This window comes from Lactuca virosa, chromosome 9, assembly GCF_052849685.1.
Source record: "Lactuca virosa cultivar CGN04683 chromosome 9, Lactuca_virosa_CGN04683_v6, whole genome shotgun sequence".
Taxonomy (NCBI): domain Eukaryota; kingdom Viridiplantae; phylum Streptophyta; class Magnoliopsida; order Asterales; family Asteraceae; genus Lactuca; species Lactuca virosa.
The window spans coordinates 49,731,329-49,749,794 of record NC_136434.1 but is presented as its reverse complement, the minus strand read 5'-3'; the positions used below and the strand labels follow the sequence as shown (position 1 = coordinate 49,749,794).

Below are 18,466 nucleotides of genomic sequence, written 5' to 3'. Positions count from 1 at the left end.
AATTAAGGAGCTAGATGACAACCCCGAAGCTCGAGAACCAAGACCTAGAACTAGACCCGAAGACATTGCGGATGAAAAGCAATAACATTACCAAGTCATATTGGTCAAATGGACGTCAAAATCATATTGGTCTAATGGGCCTCAAAATCATGTTGATCCAATGGGCCTAATCAGATCAAACGCGCCCGCATTCGTAACATACACGCACCGCTGTGGGAACCGGTGGTGACAGCCATCTGTCTACTTGTTTCTTTTTTTTCTTTTCCTGCCATAATCAACTCATCAGATCACTTCCGCAGTGCACAGATCCGGCAACCGTTTTCTCCGACCAACGTTCTGGTGAGCGTATTTTCCTTCTTCCTTACGTTTGTATGCTTATAGCCTTCAGCTCAATTGCATTTTCACTAGATACAAGATAAAGTTAGGTTTTCGAACGGAAAGTGGAGAAAACTTTTTGTAATCTCAATCAATTAAGCTTTTGATTCGTCCAACTGGCATGTAATGTGTCTACGCCGGCTGATTAACAGCTTATATTATTGATTTTGTTATTTAAATTTGGTGGAATGACACACTGTAGTTGTTTTTAGGTTTTAACGGCGAGTTTAAGGAAAGATTTTGGGGGTGAGAATCGATTTTTGGCGGAATGGTAACAGCTTAGCTAAACCTTGATTGTTGTTTCTGTAATCTGCACTACATCATTTCTTATTGCAATGGAATATGACTTGCTTCCCTCGATTTTTTCTTAATCAGAATTATATTTTAGGAGCTTTCAAGCCTTCTTGTAATATTTCAGTTGCACTTAATGATGTGAAAACTCGCAAACAGGTATCCTATTCTTATTGTTCTCATTCTAGATAGATGATTATTGTTTAGTATATCAATACTTTGGCCTTCTATAATAATGCTTCTTTACTAATTCATCATCAGGTTCCTTTGAAGAGGGAAAATGGTCAGATATCAATGGTGCCTCTTTTCCAAAGTCAAGAAAGCATTGCTGGAGTGGTATTTATTGATGGTTTTGTAATTTTGTTGGATAATAAACCTCTTACATGCTAGCTAGTGATTGAAACAAGTTGAATTTACTTATTTGCCCTTTTTGCAGATATCTGTAGACCCAGTGCAAGGGAAGAAGGTTGAACATAATGGCATTAAAATAGAACTCCTTGGTCAAATTGGTGAGTTTTCTACTTAATTTTAGTAGAAATTGTCTCGCAAATCAATGTTAATAATATTTTGGTATTTTATTTCCTTTTGCAGAAATTTATTTTGACAGAGGCAACTTCTATGACTTTACCTCTCTTGGTAAGTTCATCTGTTTGGAGGCTAACTTTTACATGTTCTTGATGAAATGACAACTTTTACGTTGTTTTTTTCATTGATAGTTGATAATTCAACATCATTAGTAATTTACTATCTTACCCTTTGTTATGTAGTTCGTGAACTGGATGTTCCTGGTGAAATTTATGAAAGGAAAACATTTCCTTTTGAATTTTCTTCGGTTGAAATGCCTTATGAGACGTACAATGGTGTCAATGTGCGACTTAGGTAACCACCATCTTATATCTAAATTTTCAAATAAAATACAATCGCATGTAAAAAGTACTAATTTTTTAAAATCTTCACATTTAATATTTCTTTTTCTTGGAAGATAATTAAAATCTCCAACACTATCTGCTTTCAGGTATGTTCTAAAGGTAACTATCAGTCGGGGCTATAGTAACATAACAGAATACCAAGATTTTGTGGTGAGATTTTTTTTGATCTCAATTATGTTATGATTTCTTTTTAATGTTGGCTTATTTATAATTATGTGTGTGTGTGTGTGTTTTCAGGTTCGCAATTATAGCCCTCCTCCATCAATCAACAACAGCATTAAGGTCATCAATCTGCTATCATGTCTCATATTTTATTTTTAAGTTTATATATTAGGGAATATGATTATATAGATGATAATGGCAATTGTAATTGACAAGTTTGGCTTTTATGCATGTTGCCTTTTTAGATGGAAGTTGGAATAGAAGACTGTCTTCATATTGAGTTTGAGTATAACAAGAGCAAGTAAGTGGATAGGGCATGAAATTTAGGTGGTGTTTGATATGATGCAGTAATCATAGAGGGAATGGAATGCAACATTACAACGGAATGCGATTCCTTTTCATTCATTTCTTGATGGAATGGAATGATATATTTTAATTAGTAATTATCTCTATTTATATAAAAATCTTAATTAACAAGAATTTTGTAAAATAAATTCTTTTCCATTTAATTAGTTTAGTTTTTTGTAATTATACATAACAAACATGTATGAATGACTCATTCCATTCCTTCCAACCAACGGAATGTAATGATTCATTCCATTCCTTTTGTGATTCCGTACTTGATACATACGTCTTTTTGATTAACAGATATTTGTTTTTATAAAAAAATAAATAATATCCAGGTATCATTTAAAAGACGTTATTATTGGGAAGATATATTTTCTACTTGTTAGAATAAAGTTAAAAAACATGGATCTTGAGATAAGGCGAAGGGAATCCACTGGTTCAGGGGCAAACACTCATGTAGAGACAGAAACCCTAGCAAAGTTTGAGTTGATGGATGGTGCTCCTGTTAGAGGTATTTAATTAATATTATTTGTTTAATTTTCAGATGATTTGAGTTTGAGTTGATTAATAAAATTATATATAATGTTGCCAGGTGAATCGATACCAATCAGGCTGTTTTTGAGCCCATATGAACTGACACCAACGCATAAGAATATTAACAACAAGTTTAGTGTGAAGTATTATTTGAATCTGGTGCTTGTTGATGAAGAAGATCGCAGGTATTTCAAGCAGCAGGAAATTACAATATACAGGACTGCAGAGACTGCTTCCTGATTATTCACATGCTTTTGGCTTTGGGATTTGTTTGTATATTGTGATGATGTTTGTTGATGTTGGAGGAGGTTTTTTTTTTGTATTATGGAGTGAAAAATAGCAAATAAACATTGTAAGTGGATATGGTTTTAACTTTTAACTTTTAATGTTGGGAAAGATGAATCCATTAAAGGTCAGGGGTGGCGGTGTGTGTTTTACTTTTATTGGTTGTGATTGTTTTTGCAGTATTTAATATAATAATGGAGTTGATTTAAGTCTTTGTTATAAGTGATGTATTTTTAGTTAGTTAGTTTCTAACCACCATAAACCGCGACTTCTTTGCAAATGTACACGATGCAAATACATGCTCTTTGTCTCGACTACCTCAAAATTTAAACAAACTAATGAGTCTAAATCAAACCCTCTTGATAAATCTTAACCTGAGTGATAATAATTTAATAGTATATCCACATCTAATACTCCACCCAAGAATGTTAGATTTAATTGGAACATACTTAATTCTTCTTGTTCGATTATCTCAATAACAAACATACGATCAACATAATAACAAAGAGACGACTCTAACAACTCCCAACTAAAAGTATGTTTACTATAATAACAATCAATTCTATACGAATTCACCCGATATATTTAGGGTAAATTGCATAAAAGTAATTATGTTTTATTATTATTATTATTATTTTAAATTGACAATGTGTTTTCTTTTTTAATTAAGAAACTTATTTTTCCAATTTGTTTCTTCTTGGCTGCTTATCCAATCACCCGGTTTGTCAGCCGACTTATCATTATTTGGTAACATTATATTATGGGCGTCAAAATATTTAAAAAAAAAAGAAAAAACTAAAATGTTTTTTCATATCCAAAATGTAGTGACTTTTATGCAATTTGGTCTCATCATAAAAATAATAAAGATTTCAACAAAACTAATCATCAATATACCTTTTTAATGTTAGACAATATACACGTCGCCTAGACTGAGCCTTTGTACAGTGTGTTGATTGTTACGGGTGTGATAATAATGACTTAACTAATTCTTATGTACAGCCAATCATTTCATGTATATTGGTTTCCCTTGTTGCTCTACATGTAAATTAAAAAAAAAAAAAAAAGTTCAAACGATGAGAGTATTTTGGTGATGTACCTTAGTAAGTCATTTAGAGTACACTAGGGGAAAGAAGCATTTAGTTTGATTTTGTTTGTCTTTCTGTAATAAGATACCTAGGTGAAGGTATTTTTGTCATGTACCTTAGAACCTTGGTTAAAGGGATAATCTATCATCTAGAATGGCTGAATCGTTGTAGTCATTTTGTTTAACTCGATCATTTAGTTAAATTTATTCTCTATTTTTAAGTATTTCAAATATAGTTCATATTGGGTTTTATGGTTATAGCTTGCACACAATTTTGTGTTTGGAAGAATATTTAACATATTATTTTCTTTATTCTAGATCAACGTGTTCGTGTCTCACAAGCATATCTATATTTGTGAATATTATGGCGTAATAATGGTGAGCTATTTCATACAATCAATCAACCGTTTTGAGAGAGAGAGAGAAAGAGAGAGATGATTTTCAATCTTCTATTCTTTCAAGGCAATGATATGGATGAGAAAAAAAATTTGGGTTACGGAAATCAAGATGTATCGAAGGGTTGTATATAAGAATTAGTTACTTATTAATATCACATTATAACAATCAACAAACTATACATATGAAACTCTAATTTAGACAACATGTATATTGCCTAACTTCAAAATGAACCTCATGATTTATTTTGTTGAGGTTTTCATTATTTTTATGATGAAACCAAATTGTATAAAAATCACTACATTTTGGATACGGGAAGTGATTCGTACACAACAGTTTTTTGTCATACATAACAATATATGTATTATAGAGGTGTACAATACAACATTTTAAAGCACCGATTGTTGTGTACAAATCATCTCCTTTTGAATATCACAAAAAACTATATTTTGTTTTTTGTTTTTTTTGTTTTGTTTTGTTTTTGTTTTTTTTTTTTTTTTTTTTCAATTTTGACAACCAAGAGATGTTACAAAATAATGACATGTCATTAAAAAATATCACTTCAACTAACAATCCAGATAAGTAGTCTAAGATTGAAACAAATTGAAAAAATTGGTTGAAAAAAAGAACAATATCAAAATCAAAAAAGAAGATCAAAACATAGTAACTTTATGCAATATCCTCATTTTTTTTTGTCTACATCAACATTTCTGAGATTAAAAAATTGTCAGATTTATCTTTAAAATGTAATTTTATTAAGGTATGCTTATTGTGAAATTATATTTATAATAGTAATTGCTGTTTGGAGCTGATTATATTATCCTTCCAAGTCGCAATAATGATCTCTTTTATTAACTTCACCATCTCATTGTTACAATGTTAATTGCTCTTTTATCTTCCAATTGTTCTTAGTTGATGGGATTTTGATTTACTTCTCTCCTTTTTTTTTTCGAAATATTTATGATGACATCATAGTTCATTCATTATCTTTCACATTAACAAAATATTTATTATGATATTCCTACTGATACGCATTTTGTATCCAAGAAACTGAAGAAATAGTGTTACTCATGACATACTTTTGAAGTAACTGCAATCCCCCCAAAATCCAAACATATATTAATTAATATATCTACACATCAAAATATGATATCATATTAATTAACTCAACAGCTCCAAAGCAGATTTGATCAAATTCTCCAACTTTCCACTCAATTCCGCAACCGTATTCACAAGTGGTTCACAATCGAATTCAAACCCCGTGAGACTTAAAACTTGAAGCTGAGTTTCTAAGTACTTCCTAAGACTATCTTCAGCCACATTAATCAACCCAAGAGAAGCATTCGTATGCATAATCTTTGTCACAACTAATCCTGCTAACATCACCTGATTTCCCTTCACAAGCTCCGATAAATAACATGGTAAAAGAACTCTTCTAAACACCAAAAAATCCGCTTCTTGAAGCTTCCGAGATAAACTCCCAACCATATAATTCAAATACGAGAAAATATTCCCATAACACGGTTTCGTTATTATAGTCGATACCAATCCGGAAGCCAACAAAGAAATGAACACCTCGTAATCGATTAAAACCGCGGTTGGAATGTTACCCTCCTTTAGTTTATCCTCAACCACGGTTAAACATTCCAAATGTAACTTCTCATAAGGAAGTAAAACCGCAATCTTAAGCGCTAAATAGCAATCTACTTTCAGTAAAGACTGTGTCAACTCACAAGCGGAATCCTCGCTCAACAAAACCCCTTTTTGTTTCGGTTTTGAATCGTCGATGATTTTTAAAATGTCGTTGGATTGAGACAACGATGTAAGTTTCTTGAAAATCTCTGCCCAACATGAGTGTAAAGCGTGAACCGTAAGGGTATTATCGTCTTTTTTCGTTTCTTTCTCGACTAAATCTTCTTCTACTTCCCATCCTTCATCCCAATCGTCGTTTCCCCAATCATTTACGGGAGTCTCAGGGGGCGGGTTTTTAACGTCCTCTTTCACGCTCAATTTACCAAAAAGCACATCCCATTCTCCTAACACCGCCATCAAAACATTGATATGGGGTCGCGAAACCGCATGTTCGGATAAATTCAAGAAACAAGAAACCGCGCAATCGATAGTCGAGAGGTCGTTTGGAGATACCTCGAGGGTCGGTGAGATTGTTGATAGTAATTGTGATGATTTAAGAGCGATTAAAGTATGTGTAAATCGGTTTGATGAATCGGTTACCCTCGGTGTATTTGAACTTGAAATTCCCATATTACCCCACCCGTCCCACGGGACGACATTTTCTTGAAGCTCGGTGGAAAAAGAACTTGATGTTATAAATTGCATAACTTCGAGCATATGAACACGAATATGACTCGGGATTTCCATGTTATCGGAAAATTCCGCAAGACGATCCCAAATTACGATTCTAACCTTCTTCAACTCGTCCAAATCGCCCTCCAATTCGCTTAAACTTGACAACACGCGATATAAATTTTGGTGGTCGAGGGACCCACGAGCCAGATCCTTTAGAATCGTCTCCAAGATTCTGAAATAAAGACGCGACAAATCCATGATGTTCTCATAATGCCTTCGAATCTCATCCGACAAATTTGTGTCGGGTGGAAACTTTGAAATCGCTGCGTGATAAACACATGCGATTGTTTTAAATCGACACCCGGAAAACATCATCGATCTGCAAAAAGTGAGAATCTCCGTGTACACATCGCCCACGAGACCGAAGTTAATATACGAAAAAATAGCTGCCCATCCGTTGCTCGTAGGGATACTTTCGTCTTTTACCAATTCGACAAAAGATTCAAGACAAATCAAGACACAATCGGGAGAGAATTTCGCTTCGAGATCATTCGAGGAAACAAACGTCTTCAAATCATCGATCAATCTGAGCCAGAAATTCACAAGAAGAAGCAAATCGTCTTTCCATTTTGAATCATGAGATAAATGATCAAACCCATTGTTCAAAGATGGAGTTATCTTGAAAAACTTCTTCATTATACCCATCACAGAAGCACCAGGGTATGCGATAAGTTTGATGTACTTTTTGCATTTATCGTATGTAAGCTCGAGGTCGTTAATGAAGAACCGAAGGTTTTCGGGTGTTTGAAAATGGTGGTTTGACTTTGCGCTGTTTTCCAAGAAAGTCAACGAAGTTGACACGTAGTATCCGTAGACATACGGCCAAGGGATCAAACCCTCGGGGACACGATCTTTATAAATTCCCGTGAGTGTCTTCATTGTGTCTGCTAATTGTTCAACTGTATCTTCATTGACATGCGCGTAAACTTCATTTGTAACACATCCTAAATTTGGACCGTTTAAATTCGCAATGTTTTTGAAGTTGAGGTCTTTGATGAATGAAAGTTTACTGCATTCTTGTTCCATGAGGGTGTAGAAGTTATCAAGCTCATTGATGGATAGGTGTGATGGATCTGTGGCGATGGTGTCAAATAGTTTGTTTTTTTGTTCGATTATTGGGAAGGTAATGGAGAGGAGGTGGTAGATGTATGAGAGGCGTTCTTTGTTTTGGCCATTGATTTCAGGGTATATTGATAAGGAGATTGTTTTGAAGATGTCTTTGGGGTGATTGAGGAGGATTTTGGTTTCAAATTGTGAAAGCTCGGATTTGATGTCATCGATTGTCCAGATTTCAGAGAGAAGAGTTGAAGAAAGGAATTTTAGTAATACCTGAATTTGAAGGACATGAGGATGAGAACATTGTTTAACAAATAATAAACAGTCAAAAAAGTATAATGGTTTAAATATAATCGCTACAGAAAACTAGTCAAGTGGCTAAACTGACAAAGTGGTGAAAATAAAAGTGTTTCTGTATTTTGCGCTATATATAGCAGAGACAGTGGCATACCTTGGTTTGATCTAAGCCATAATCCGAAGCTAATTTCATGACATCTTTGAGCATTCTCTTTTTTTCAGTTTTTACTGTCTCAATGAAGGAGAAAATCACACTCTCCATATAGTTGATGTCTCCAGATAGAAAGCGTGATGTTTCAATACCAGGAACGATTTGCTCAATTGCTCTTGTGTGATCAGCCACTCGCTTTTGTTCCTCTAATTTCAATTTCCATTCTCTCCAAAATGAGGATTGTGCTTGGTCAATTTTGTTGCGTTCATCTACATTCAAAATAAGGGTGTAAAATGTAAATAGCAGAAGACTGATAGTTCACTTGCAGTCAATATTTTAAAAGAAAACTTTCAAGAGCATAAAAAGAAGGATTAAATGCATGAAATAGAAATGTACTTCTGTTGATTTGTTTATTATAGCATCTTACTTTCATTTCTTCCTATACATCAGTGTATTTTGAAAGAACTAAATGCATGATATAGAAACATAGTTTCATTGATTTGTTTATTATAGCATCCTACTTTCATATTCTTCCTATTACAACAAAGTATTTTGAAAACTCGACCCAATTATAGCAATGTCATCAAGATTCAAAGCAAATTTCACTGCTATAATTAGGTGGGGTTTTCGAAGTATAATCCTCCCCTATTTAAAAAAAAAATGAATGCACAATACTATAATTGGGTAGAGTTTTCAAATTACAATGTCTTAATAAGAATACTACTGAAAGCACAATGAAGTAATATAACAACGTCATCAACATACAAAGCAATTTCCACTCTATAATTGGGTAGTTTTTGAAGGCATACTGGCCTTATAAGAAACAGATTTTGGAAGTACAATGCTATAATTAGATAAAAATTTCAAAGAAAGACGCCTTATTTAAAAAACAATTGGAAGTAAAACGCTGTAATAGAAAAAAATGAAAACAGATGGAATGTAACACGAATAAATGAAAGTACATTGCTATTATTAGCATTTAACCCTAAAAAGAATATGGTTATATAAGAATTACCTGAACTTAGTGAAGAGTATTTCTCCTGGAACTTTCTTAACAGCAATTCCCTCCGCTCAGCAGGACCCTCACACTCAGCACCAGAGTTATGCAACAAACTATAAATCATCCCCAAATTCATCATACTACATATCTCCTCATAATCTTCTCTTGACTTCACCTGTTCTTCAATGATTTGCACACCATAAAACGCATCATTCAAATTCAACAAAAACGCACACCCTAAAACATCTTCCTCTTCCGTAACAGGTGGCTCCATAATCAATTTCGCCAAAGAACCAATCAAATCATCCTTAGGACAAAAATCATTCCTTCCCAACCATGACACAACAGTCGCCATCGCTCGCATTCCAACACTCACCCGGAAGCTTCCGGGAACAAACCTTTTACCATTTCCCACTTCTCGACTCGCCTCAAGCAACCAAGGGAGCCTTGAACCCAAAAAAGATGAAATTTTACCATTTTCTCTGAGCATAGAATCGGAATCGGAATCGTAGTTAGATACATCAGAGAGTGTCTTTTTTATGCTGCTGAAATCTGTTGCTTCAACTTGGTCAACTGGGGGGTGGTCTCCGGTCAACATGGATAACTTTTCACATTGGCTTTGCATATCGAGATCTTTCCATGCGTGTAAAAGTTCACCAATTGAGTCTTTATCACAGTGGCTCAAAGCAAACCCTAGGAGTTGCTTTCGGGAATTTATATCCATGTTTTCAAGTGCGGGCCCTCTTGCGAGTGCAGTGCATAAATCCCAAACGGGGCCGTGTCCTTTTTTTGCCATGACAAGACATAAATCAAAAGCAAGTTGAAGGTCTCCTGCAACTGCTGCTTCTCTAGCAATAGCTTCTTGAACGGATGAGATTTCATCTTGAGAGTTGAGGCCGAGAAGTTTGGCGATTTCAATGAGCTCGTTGATGTTGAGGTAGGCCCCGGTTTGGCTTGTGATTGCTAATTTGATTATTTCCATTGGGTCTTTGATTTGGCGATATTGTAATGGTAGAATGTGTACTCCTAATCTTGGGAGTTTCACTGTTAGGGCTTCCATGATGTCTGACTCTATCATTACGTTTCTACTGCTTGGAAGAATATCTAGACATTCCTTCGCCTTCCAGATCTGAAACAAGTCCCACAATTTTGTATTTCATATAATAGAATTATTCAAGAAATACCCAACTGGGTAGGTTTTTCAAAGTACCATGCTATAGCAGAAAGAAATGAAAGCGGGATGTATAGTAATAATAAATACATAAGTATGTTGCTATTTCTTGCAATAAACCCTAATAAAAAAATGGAGCAAACGTGACTTACTTCTGAGCTAGATAGACTTGAAGCTGAGAAAAAGTACTCTCTTGCTGCCAAAATGACAATATTTTCAGCTTTATCTGTAGGCAACACAAGTGAACCAGAGCCTTTTAGATAGTTTCTAGCAAGTGAGAACTTCCCAGCTTTTAGTAACCCCCTGCAAAACTCCATCAACATGTATTCTAAATCCACAAAAGGAAATGCCTTTTCTTGTAGGGACTGGAAATCTCGCCACATATTTGCCCAATCATTATCTGTTCTGCCAGGCTGGCGACGAATAAACTTTGAAAGTATAAGGCGAAGAATTTGTTTTACGCTTTTGCTATCTGATTGTGCCTCCAGGAAGAAAGCAATTGGCTTTGGAACCTTTAGATAAAAATAACTTAATAAATGAAATGCAATTGGCTTCATATATCTAAAATAATCTTCAATAAAGAAAAAATAAAGGTTCTTTTGAACCTAAATTGATGCCTTTAATCTGTTTATAAGGCCATCTCCAACCCAACACCAAATTTGGTGTAAAATTTCTTTGTATAATTTGGTCCTTCAACTTTGAATTCTATGCATTTGTAGTATATTATTTTGTATAATGATATTCTATATACTAGTAGTATTATTATTTATATTATAAGTAAAATTGATGATATATATTAAATTTGTTTTTCATGTTTCAAACTTTTTTAAAAATTTAATACTTTCTGATAGACATAGAATATTTCTGTAAATGCATGTATAATATTTTTATAAATGCATGTGCAATATTTATTTAGATATGTGTCAAATGTAATTGTTTTTTTGTATAATAAAATGGTTGTTTTAATGATATGATAATCCTAAATTAACTATATGCGAATAATATATTTTGGTTATAATTTCCTAATAATATAATTTGTAAAACTATAGTAATAAAAAAGATGGGAGTCAAATTTGTAAAAAGCTAATAACTATAAGGGTATTCTTGACAATCTATATATAAGTTAGAAAAAAAAAAGAATATACCTGGAGAATATTGGAAAATGGTGCAAGGGTTGGAGATGAAACACTTTTTGCACCAATATATTACAGCATTTTGGTGCAAGAAATGGTTTCATGTTCTAATAATATAGTGGAACAGAATGAATACCTGGTAAAAAGCCAAAAGCCTTCCAGCCTCAACATGACCTTCTGCAAGTTTAAGCCGCTTTTTGAGGTCATCCACTTCAGAACCTGCCCAAACAAAGTAAGCAATGTACTTTGAAAATGTTAATAATTACAAATATGTGAAAATGCTCACCATGCAAATGTGGAAGTTTAAACAATAGTGAACCCATGGTACTCCATTTATCAGTTGCAGTAAAGAAATACAAACACCGAAGAGCACAGTCTACTGCTTCAGCCTCATTTCTGAAAAAGTAGCACCCATCTTCAATAACAACCAAACAGACTTCAATCTTATTCTCCATAGCAACTTCTTTCATCCATCTAACCAAAAACGAATCAACAGTGTCCGCCACGTCAGCGCTAGGACCATGATTCTTCTCCATAAATGGTACTGCTCTATCTCGTAGCTTTTTTATTACATTTTCCTCATTGTACCCCTTAAGCATCAACTTGAACTTTTCATAGTCAGACAACTGTTCCCATGTAACTAGACTCATGCTAAAATTCATATCATGATCATCATCATCCTCAGAGTAAATAAGCTCGTGTAGATAAGAAATAAGCTTGTGGAAATCTTCCAATTCTTTGATCCCCTTTCTGCAAGCAAAGTCAATTAAAGAAAGACAGTTGTCCAGCTGTCCACTTAGGGTATCCATATCTCTAGCTCTATGTTTGTACCAGTTAGATAGTTCGTTTCTAGATGGCCATGTGAATCCTGTTAATTGTTTCACAATTGGTTCGGTTCTGATCTGGATGTCACTCTGTGGGAGGGTATTAATGTAATTTACCATCTTTTTACATTCAACCCAGTCTTCTTCCCTAAGAGCAGTAACCTGAAGAGGGGAAGATCCAGGAAGAAGCTGTGCATATGTTTGAACAGGAACTGTCTCAGGGATAGCAGACAAAATTTCAAGCATGGAAGGAGATATTGAGTAAGGATGGCGCTTGAAAAGAAGATTTAAAGCTCCAAGTTTCCCACTTTCTGCAAGTGCAATAGCAGCTTCATGGATGGGTAATGAGCGAAATTTGCTGTAATCTTGTGCAGAAAATCTGAAAGAGGCTAAGTCAATGTGTTCTAGTCAGTAAATGCAAGAAATAGCAATGTGTGTACTTTTGTTGACTTGTTTATTATAGTATCCTACTTTATTTTTTACTATTACAGCATTGTGATTTGAAAAATCTATACAGTTATAGCAATCTTCACTGCTATAATTGGGTGGATTTTTCAAAGTATAATATCCTAATGAAAAAATTAGAGTTCAATCTATAGCTATAACTGGGTGTAGTTCTCAAAGTACAATGCTTTACAGTAAAAGCAAGAAATAGCAATGTACTTTCATTGATTTGTTTATTATAGCGTCACTTTTTCCTATTACAACATTGTAGTTTTTAAAAAATCATCCAATTATAGCAATGTCATCCACATAAAAAGCAACTTTTACTGCTATAATTGGATAGATTTTTCAAATTATAAAGTCCTAATAAGAAAAATATTGAAAGTACAGTGCTATAATTGGGTAGATATTTCAAAGTAAAATGCCTTGATAAGAAATCAACTGAAAGCACAATGCTCCAATAGAAAGAATAGAAAGTGGGATGCTATAACACACCTACACACAGATAACTGAAAGTACAGTCCTATTTCTTGCATTTGGCCCTTTTAAACATATAGCATACATATAAGATCATGCTCCACATGTAATGAAAATGCAACTATGGTATGATCAACCTCTGTTTTGAGATACTTCTATATACCCTTATTACCTGCTCATGTTTATAAAAACATGGCGTTGAACGCAAGAAATGGCAATGTACTTTCATTGATTTGTTTATTATAAGTTATAACACCTTACATTCATTTTTTTCCTATTACATCAATGTACATTGATGTAATAGGAAAAAAATGAATGTAAGGTGTTATAACTTATAATAAACAAATCAATGAAAGTACATTGCCATTTCTTGCGTTCAACGCCATGTTTTTATAAACATGAGCAGGTAATAAGGGTATATAGAAGTATCTCAAAACAGAGGTTGATCATTACCATAGTTGCATTTTCATTACATGTGGAGCATTGATGTACATTGGAAAAAAATGAATAAGCGGGTACATTTTTTGAAGTATAATGTCCAAATTCCTAATAAGAAAGATATTTGAAGTACAAAGGTATAGATGGGTAAATTTTTCAAAGTACAATGCTGTAATAGAAAGAAATGAAAGTGGGATGCTATAGACCTCTAGTACACATATAGATGAAAGTATGTTGCTATTTTTGCATTTAGCCCTCAAAATATATAGAGGATTATGCACCAGATAATAAGATAAGATGCAATTATGGGAAATGAATAGCCTTATTACCTGCTTATCCCAAGAAATGTCTCCAGCCTGTCTCTGAACTGCAACATTTTAAGTCTTGCTAACCGGAAATCCCAATTTGGGCTACCCTCTTCATCTCCCACATCAGAAAATTTACAACGGTTTGTTAAATTGAGACCATAAGTAAGTAAAGCCCTGACTGCATCTTCTGTTGGTCCAACTCTATCTAAACACTCAGAAAGTACAAAATCTTGATCCGTAATATGCGAAAGTAATGTATTAATTTCACTAGTTCCCTGTAAAGAACACAACCACTGTGCTTTCAACACTTCATCTTTATCCAACCCATGACGATCAGCTAACTCTAATGCTGCCTGGAACTGCCGACTGCTGATATAAATATCATATAGTTCCTCAACAGATCTTTTTGCAAATGAAATTAAGCTCCATTGCAATTTAGCAGAGTCAAACTGCTTGTATTTTTCCATGGTTACTGGCTCAAAAAGAACCAAATCTGATGCTTCAAAATTCTTGCTTTCTAGAATAAATATGCACCCTGACAACTGTGCTACTCTTTCTAAAGTAGGCAAAGAGTATTCAGAATCATCTTCCAAGATTTTAACACCACTTTGAATGTCAATCATAGTGATATTGCCAGTTCTAGTGGCAACAACAAGGATATGGTCAGCCCACCAAGTGAAATCTAATATATTGGTCAAGTCTTTTTTTTGTTTGTAATGAACTACTGAAAGCAAGTGTTTTTCATCAAGCTTGTAGATGACTAAACATCCTCTTAAATCCAGTGTAGCAATGTATTCTCCTTGTGGTGAGAATACAACTTTTGGACATGACATTTGATCTGTATAACCTTTTGTTTTGGTATATAGACCTTCAAACTCAGCAGAAGCCAGTTGCTGTAAGCCTGATTGTCTACGCCATTGCCAAAGAGAAATACTGTAAGGTCCTGGAAGAGATAAAAAAAAGTAAATGAGCATTTTTGTAATCCAATCTTTCAGTTATAAACAGGAATAATCAATCAAGACAGGTATTGAATGTTACCAATGCTAAGGCTGGAGGTTGATGCGATGCTAACAACACTACTAACTACAGCAAACAATGAGTTATCTGGATGGGACCCACAACAAGAAATGTTTTGAGGGAACTGCTTCTGTAACAATGCACCAACATTTGAGCTGCTTGTTGTGGAAATGGAGGCACTTGGGTCCTGACTAATCTCAATCTCATGAACTGAACCATCTAATGCAAGGATGCTAAACGTACACCTGTGAAAATGTGTTCACTTTAAGAAACATAGACATTCAAAATGATAATAACACACATAAATTACTCAAACAAGCATGCAAGTAAATGAACACAATTGGTAATATTAAATTAGGTTAGAGATTGAGTTTTGAGTCAGAGCCATAGTACTTACAAACAAGACTTTTTCACATCCTTATCGTCATGAATAACAAAACTGATAATTGGCAAAGGCACTTTTAAATGCTGCTTTGTAATTCTGGTTATCTCTTCACCATTTGCTCTTATGAAATAAAGGGTATCGGTATTATCAAAAATTCCTAGAACACCATGATCTTCTGACCAGGCTCCAAACGTGTATGTAATGGGGTAGCTGCCTGGTTTCACAGAGCTTAATTAGTCGTGTGTCATTAAGCTCTCTTTTATGAAAGAGAAAAGATCCACAATCATGTATATAATGGTATTAAAGTAAACTATAAGATATAATGACAAGCATTTAGACATGTCCAGGAATCTTACAAGTGAATATCCCACAAGGCTCTTGGTAACTATCATCTCTCTGTAGAATGGTTATCTCGTTTCCAACTGCTATAGCCACATGTTCGCCACTTGGAGAAACAAACATCGATATCCATTTGCTCAACTTCTGTGGATATTTACTAGTGGCCCATTTTTCCCTAAACTCATTGAGACCTTCATGGTACAGTAGAAGCAATAAAGGTATAAGAAGAGAATAGTTACCATATTTAACCAATGAAAAAAGCAAAATCATATCCATTGTAGATCATCTTGAGAAACTCACATCACATGTAAGAAAACACATAAACTTACATGTAGATCATATATGGAAAAGATAACAAAAAAGAGAAAATAGAGCACTCCTCATATCCAAAGCAAGGGACAGTGACGGATCAACTTTTCATATGTTGACAGTAATTATTTTTTAGCTACAAAATCTGCAGCATGGAGAGCCTCAGTTTGACTTTATTGATAGGAACAAATAGTGATACATGTCTCATTACTTCTAAGTTCACTAAAATACGATAAAGCAAACACAAGACCATAACATACTTATTATCTCTCCCCTGATCTAAATATAAAACATTATAACTGGCAATGGAACTAGAGAGTGTAATGCTACTTTCATGACCCTTCTATCCATTAAAATGATAATACCACAGAATCAGTCACATCTCACCATAGTGCCATCACTCGTCTCCAACACATGGACAAATTTGTTGTTTGCCAAGTGCTTGCTACAGATAATTCAAACAGCAGCTTATCCTAACATTCCACTGCATCAGAAATATACTGAAATACATGACATATTTTCCAGTTTTGCCTACTATCTGAAATAACTTGGTGGCCTACAATAGGGGTAAAAGACTAAAGACAGGCATGCTAATGGAACCTTCTAGAAACTACTCATAATAACTGGTTCGCACAAACCGATACGTATCAAGTCCCGTAAACCAAGTGGATGTGAGTTCAAGACCTATCAGCAATTAAAGAAAGAAAAGAACTACACGTTCTTCAAGTTGTGAGAAACTGTGAATGATTTTGATCCTATATGACCAGATCCCTCTGTTCCCAACAAGGACCTAGGCATCGATTTTACAAACGTAGCACATATCAATGCAAAACTAGTTTTTTAATCTTGTTGTGCATCTTATATAATTCTACATGAAGTAGTTAATATCAAGTGGAATGTAGTTAGCAGAACTTCCTTAATAAGTTTATACTACACGTCAATTTCGAAGTTGAAAATCAACTCCTATGACGCCCAAAGTCCAAGTGCAACGAAGCAATCAGAATTTCAATGGATAAGCCGGCAAATCAAATACTACATAATCAGCCAATTTGAATTTCTAAATGCAGTTAAGAGAAAAGGCAAAGATCGGAATGCACCTTGCGCCGAAAGAAACCTGAGGAAACCTCCTTTAGTGGCTTCATTTAGCTGGAATTCCAATTTTAAAAACTTTTATTAAAATCGTGAACTAACGAACAATGATCATTGTTAAAGGAAATCGAACCTGGTGATGAACAGGGGGGTAATTTGGAGAGTAAGGTCTAGACGCGTGATGACGAGTCTCGTAGAGAACTTGAGGAATGGTTCTTCTTTCCTCCTCAATTTCCATTTTAGAGTATATGAACAACTTGCTACTGCTACTGGTATTGCTGCTCTACAGAATCAAAATCAGGTGGTTTTACCCTGGAGATCTTACGAAGAAAAATGTCGTACGGGACACGAAGACGATCCCATTGAAACAAAAAACCGGGTCAGAATTACCGTTTGGGTTTTTTTTTTCTCCTTTAGTCGGCTAAAGAGTGCGGACCCAAAACTGTGCTCAGATCCGAACCACTATATCGTGGCCCATGACGGTATTTTGGGCCATCTTTTCATTTATTAGCCTATTCTCATATATTTAATGGATTTTTTAGTTAAAAAAAAACATGGTCAAATTACTGAAGTGTGCGACTGAAAGACCAAATTAACCCCAATATAACATGATTAAAATCTCATGAAACAACAATGTTCATTAAACAAATATCAAGCATCTGATAAAAAAGACAATAATAACATATGTACCGAGGGGCAAAACTGTCATCTGTATTTAAACTATTAAAAAAAGGAACAATTTCTAGGAGTCTATGGTATCAATGTTGTTAACGTAAGCCACTGGACTTAGAAAAACATCTTAATAAAACTTTCTGCAATAAATAGTATGAGCACATTGAGGTCCTATTATGATTCTTCATCATTCTTAATTTTTTGATACCAACGACTAGGAGTATGAAGCTATCTCGATTACAAAAAATTGCTAATTTGTAACAGTTGATACCCGCTACACAGTTCTAAACATATCCCTTTTTGCATAGGAGTTGTAAAGATTGTAAGAAATTTTGGATATGGAGAAAGGTCTTGCTTTTATAATAGCGAATAAATGATAATGTAGAAAAGGTAACGGAATACATAAGCTGAAATTTGACCCAAAATGAATTTTTAACAGCGGGAATTTGACAAAAAATGAATTTCGATATTCAAAAATATAAACTACTGTCGTGAACTTTGTGCATATTGAATTATAATAAAATAAAACCATGTTTTCATCGTACTATAAAAACCGCGAGTTTTTACAAAATTGATATTACACCA

At 34.3% G+C, this 18,466-nt stretch overlaps 2 protein-coding genes across 3 annotated transcripts; one reads left to right on the top strand and one right to left on the bottom strand.

Moving 5' to 3' along the window:
• Positions 1 to 219: 219 nt before the first annotated feature.
• On the top strand, positions 220 to 3,055 carry LOC145140722 (vacuolar protein sorting-associated protein 26A). 2 transcript variants are annotated; one of them, XM_079074126.1, is made up of 12 exons: positions 220 to 339; positions 588 to 646; positions 751 to 825; positions 928 to 1,002; positions 1,103 to 1,175; positions 1,258 to 1,302; positions 1,434 to 1,545; positions 1,682 to 1,745; positions 1,833 to 1,877; positions 2,003 to 2,058; positions 2,441 to 2,616; positions 2,698 to 3,055. In XM_079074126.1, the coding sequence occupies exons 2-12, from the start codon at positions 644 to 646 to the stop codon at positions 2,877 to 2,879; spliced, it is 906 nt and encodes a 301-aa protein (XP_078930252.1). In that variant the 5' UTR covers positions 220 to 339; positions 588 to 643; the 3' UTR covers positions 2,880 to 3,055. The 2 variants fall into 2 exon arrangements, with proteins under 2 accessions (XP_078930252.1, XP_078930253.1); XM_079074127.1 differs by having other exon boundaries at positions 232 to 339; positions 578 to 646.
• A 2,400-nt stretch (positions 3,056 to 5,455) lies between these two features.
• LOC145139122 (neuroblastoma-amplified sequence protein) lies at positions 5,456 to 17,587 on the bottom strand. The gene is made up of 12 exons (XM_079073055.1): positions 17,343 to 17,587; positions 17,218 to 17,266; positions 15,829 to 16,002; positions 15,485 to 15,686; positions 15,109 to 15,332; positions 14,092 to 15,013; positions 11,866 to 12,782; positions 11,716 to 11,798; positions 10,599 to 10,958; positions 9,291 to 10,404; positions 8,279 to 8,544; positions 5,456 to 8,100 (listed from the first exon to the last, which is right to left on the bottom strand). The coding sequence occupies exons 1-12, from the start codon at positions 17,445 to 17,447 to the stop codon at positions 5,566 to 5,568; spliced, it is 6,951 nt and encodes a 2,316-aa protein (XP_078929181.1). The 5' UTR covers positions 17,448 to 17,587; the 3' UTR covers positions 5,456 to 5,565.
• Between the last annotated feature and the right edge of the window lie 879 nt (positions 17,588 to 18,466).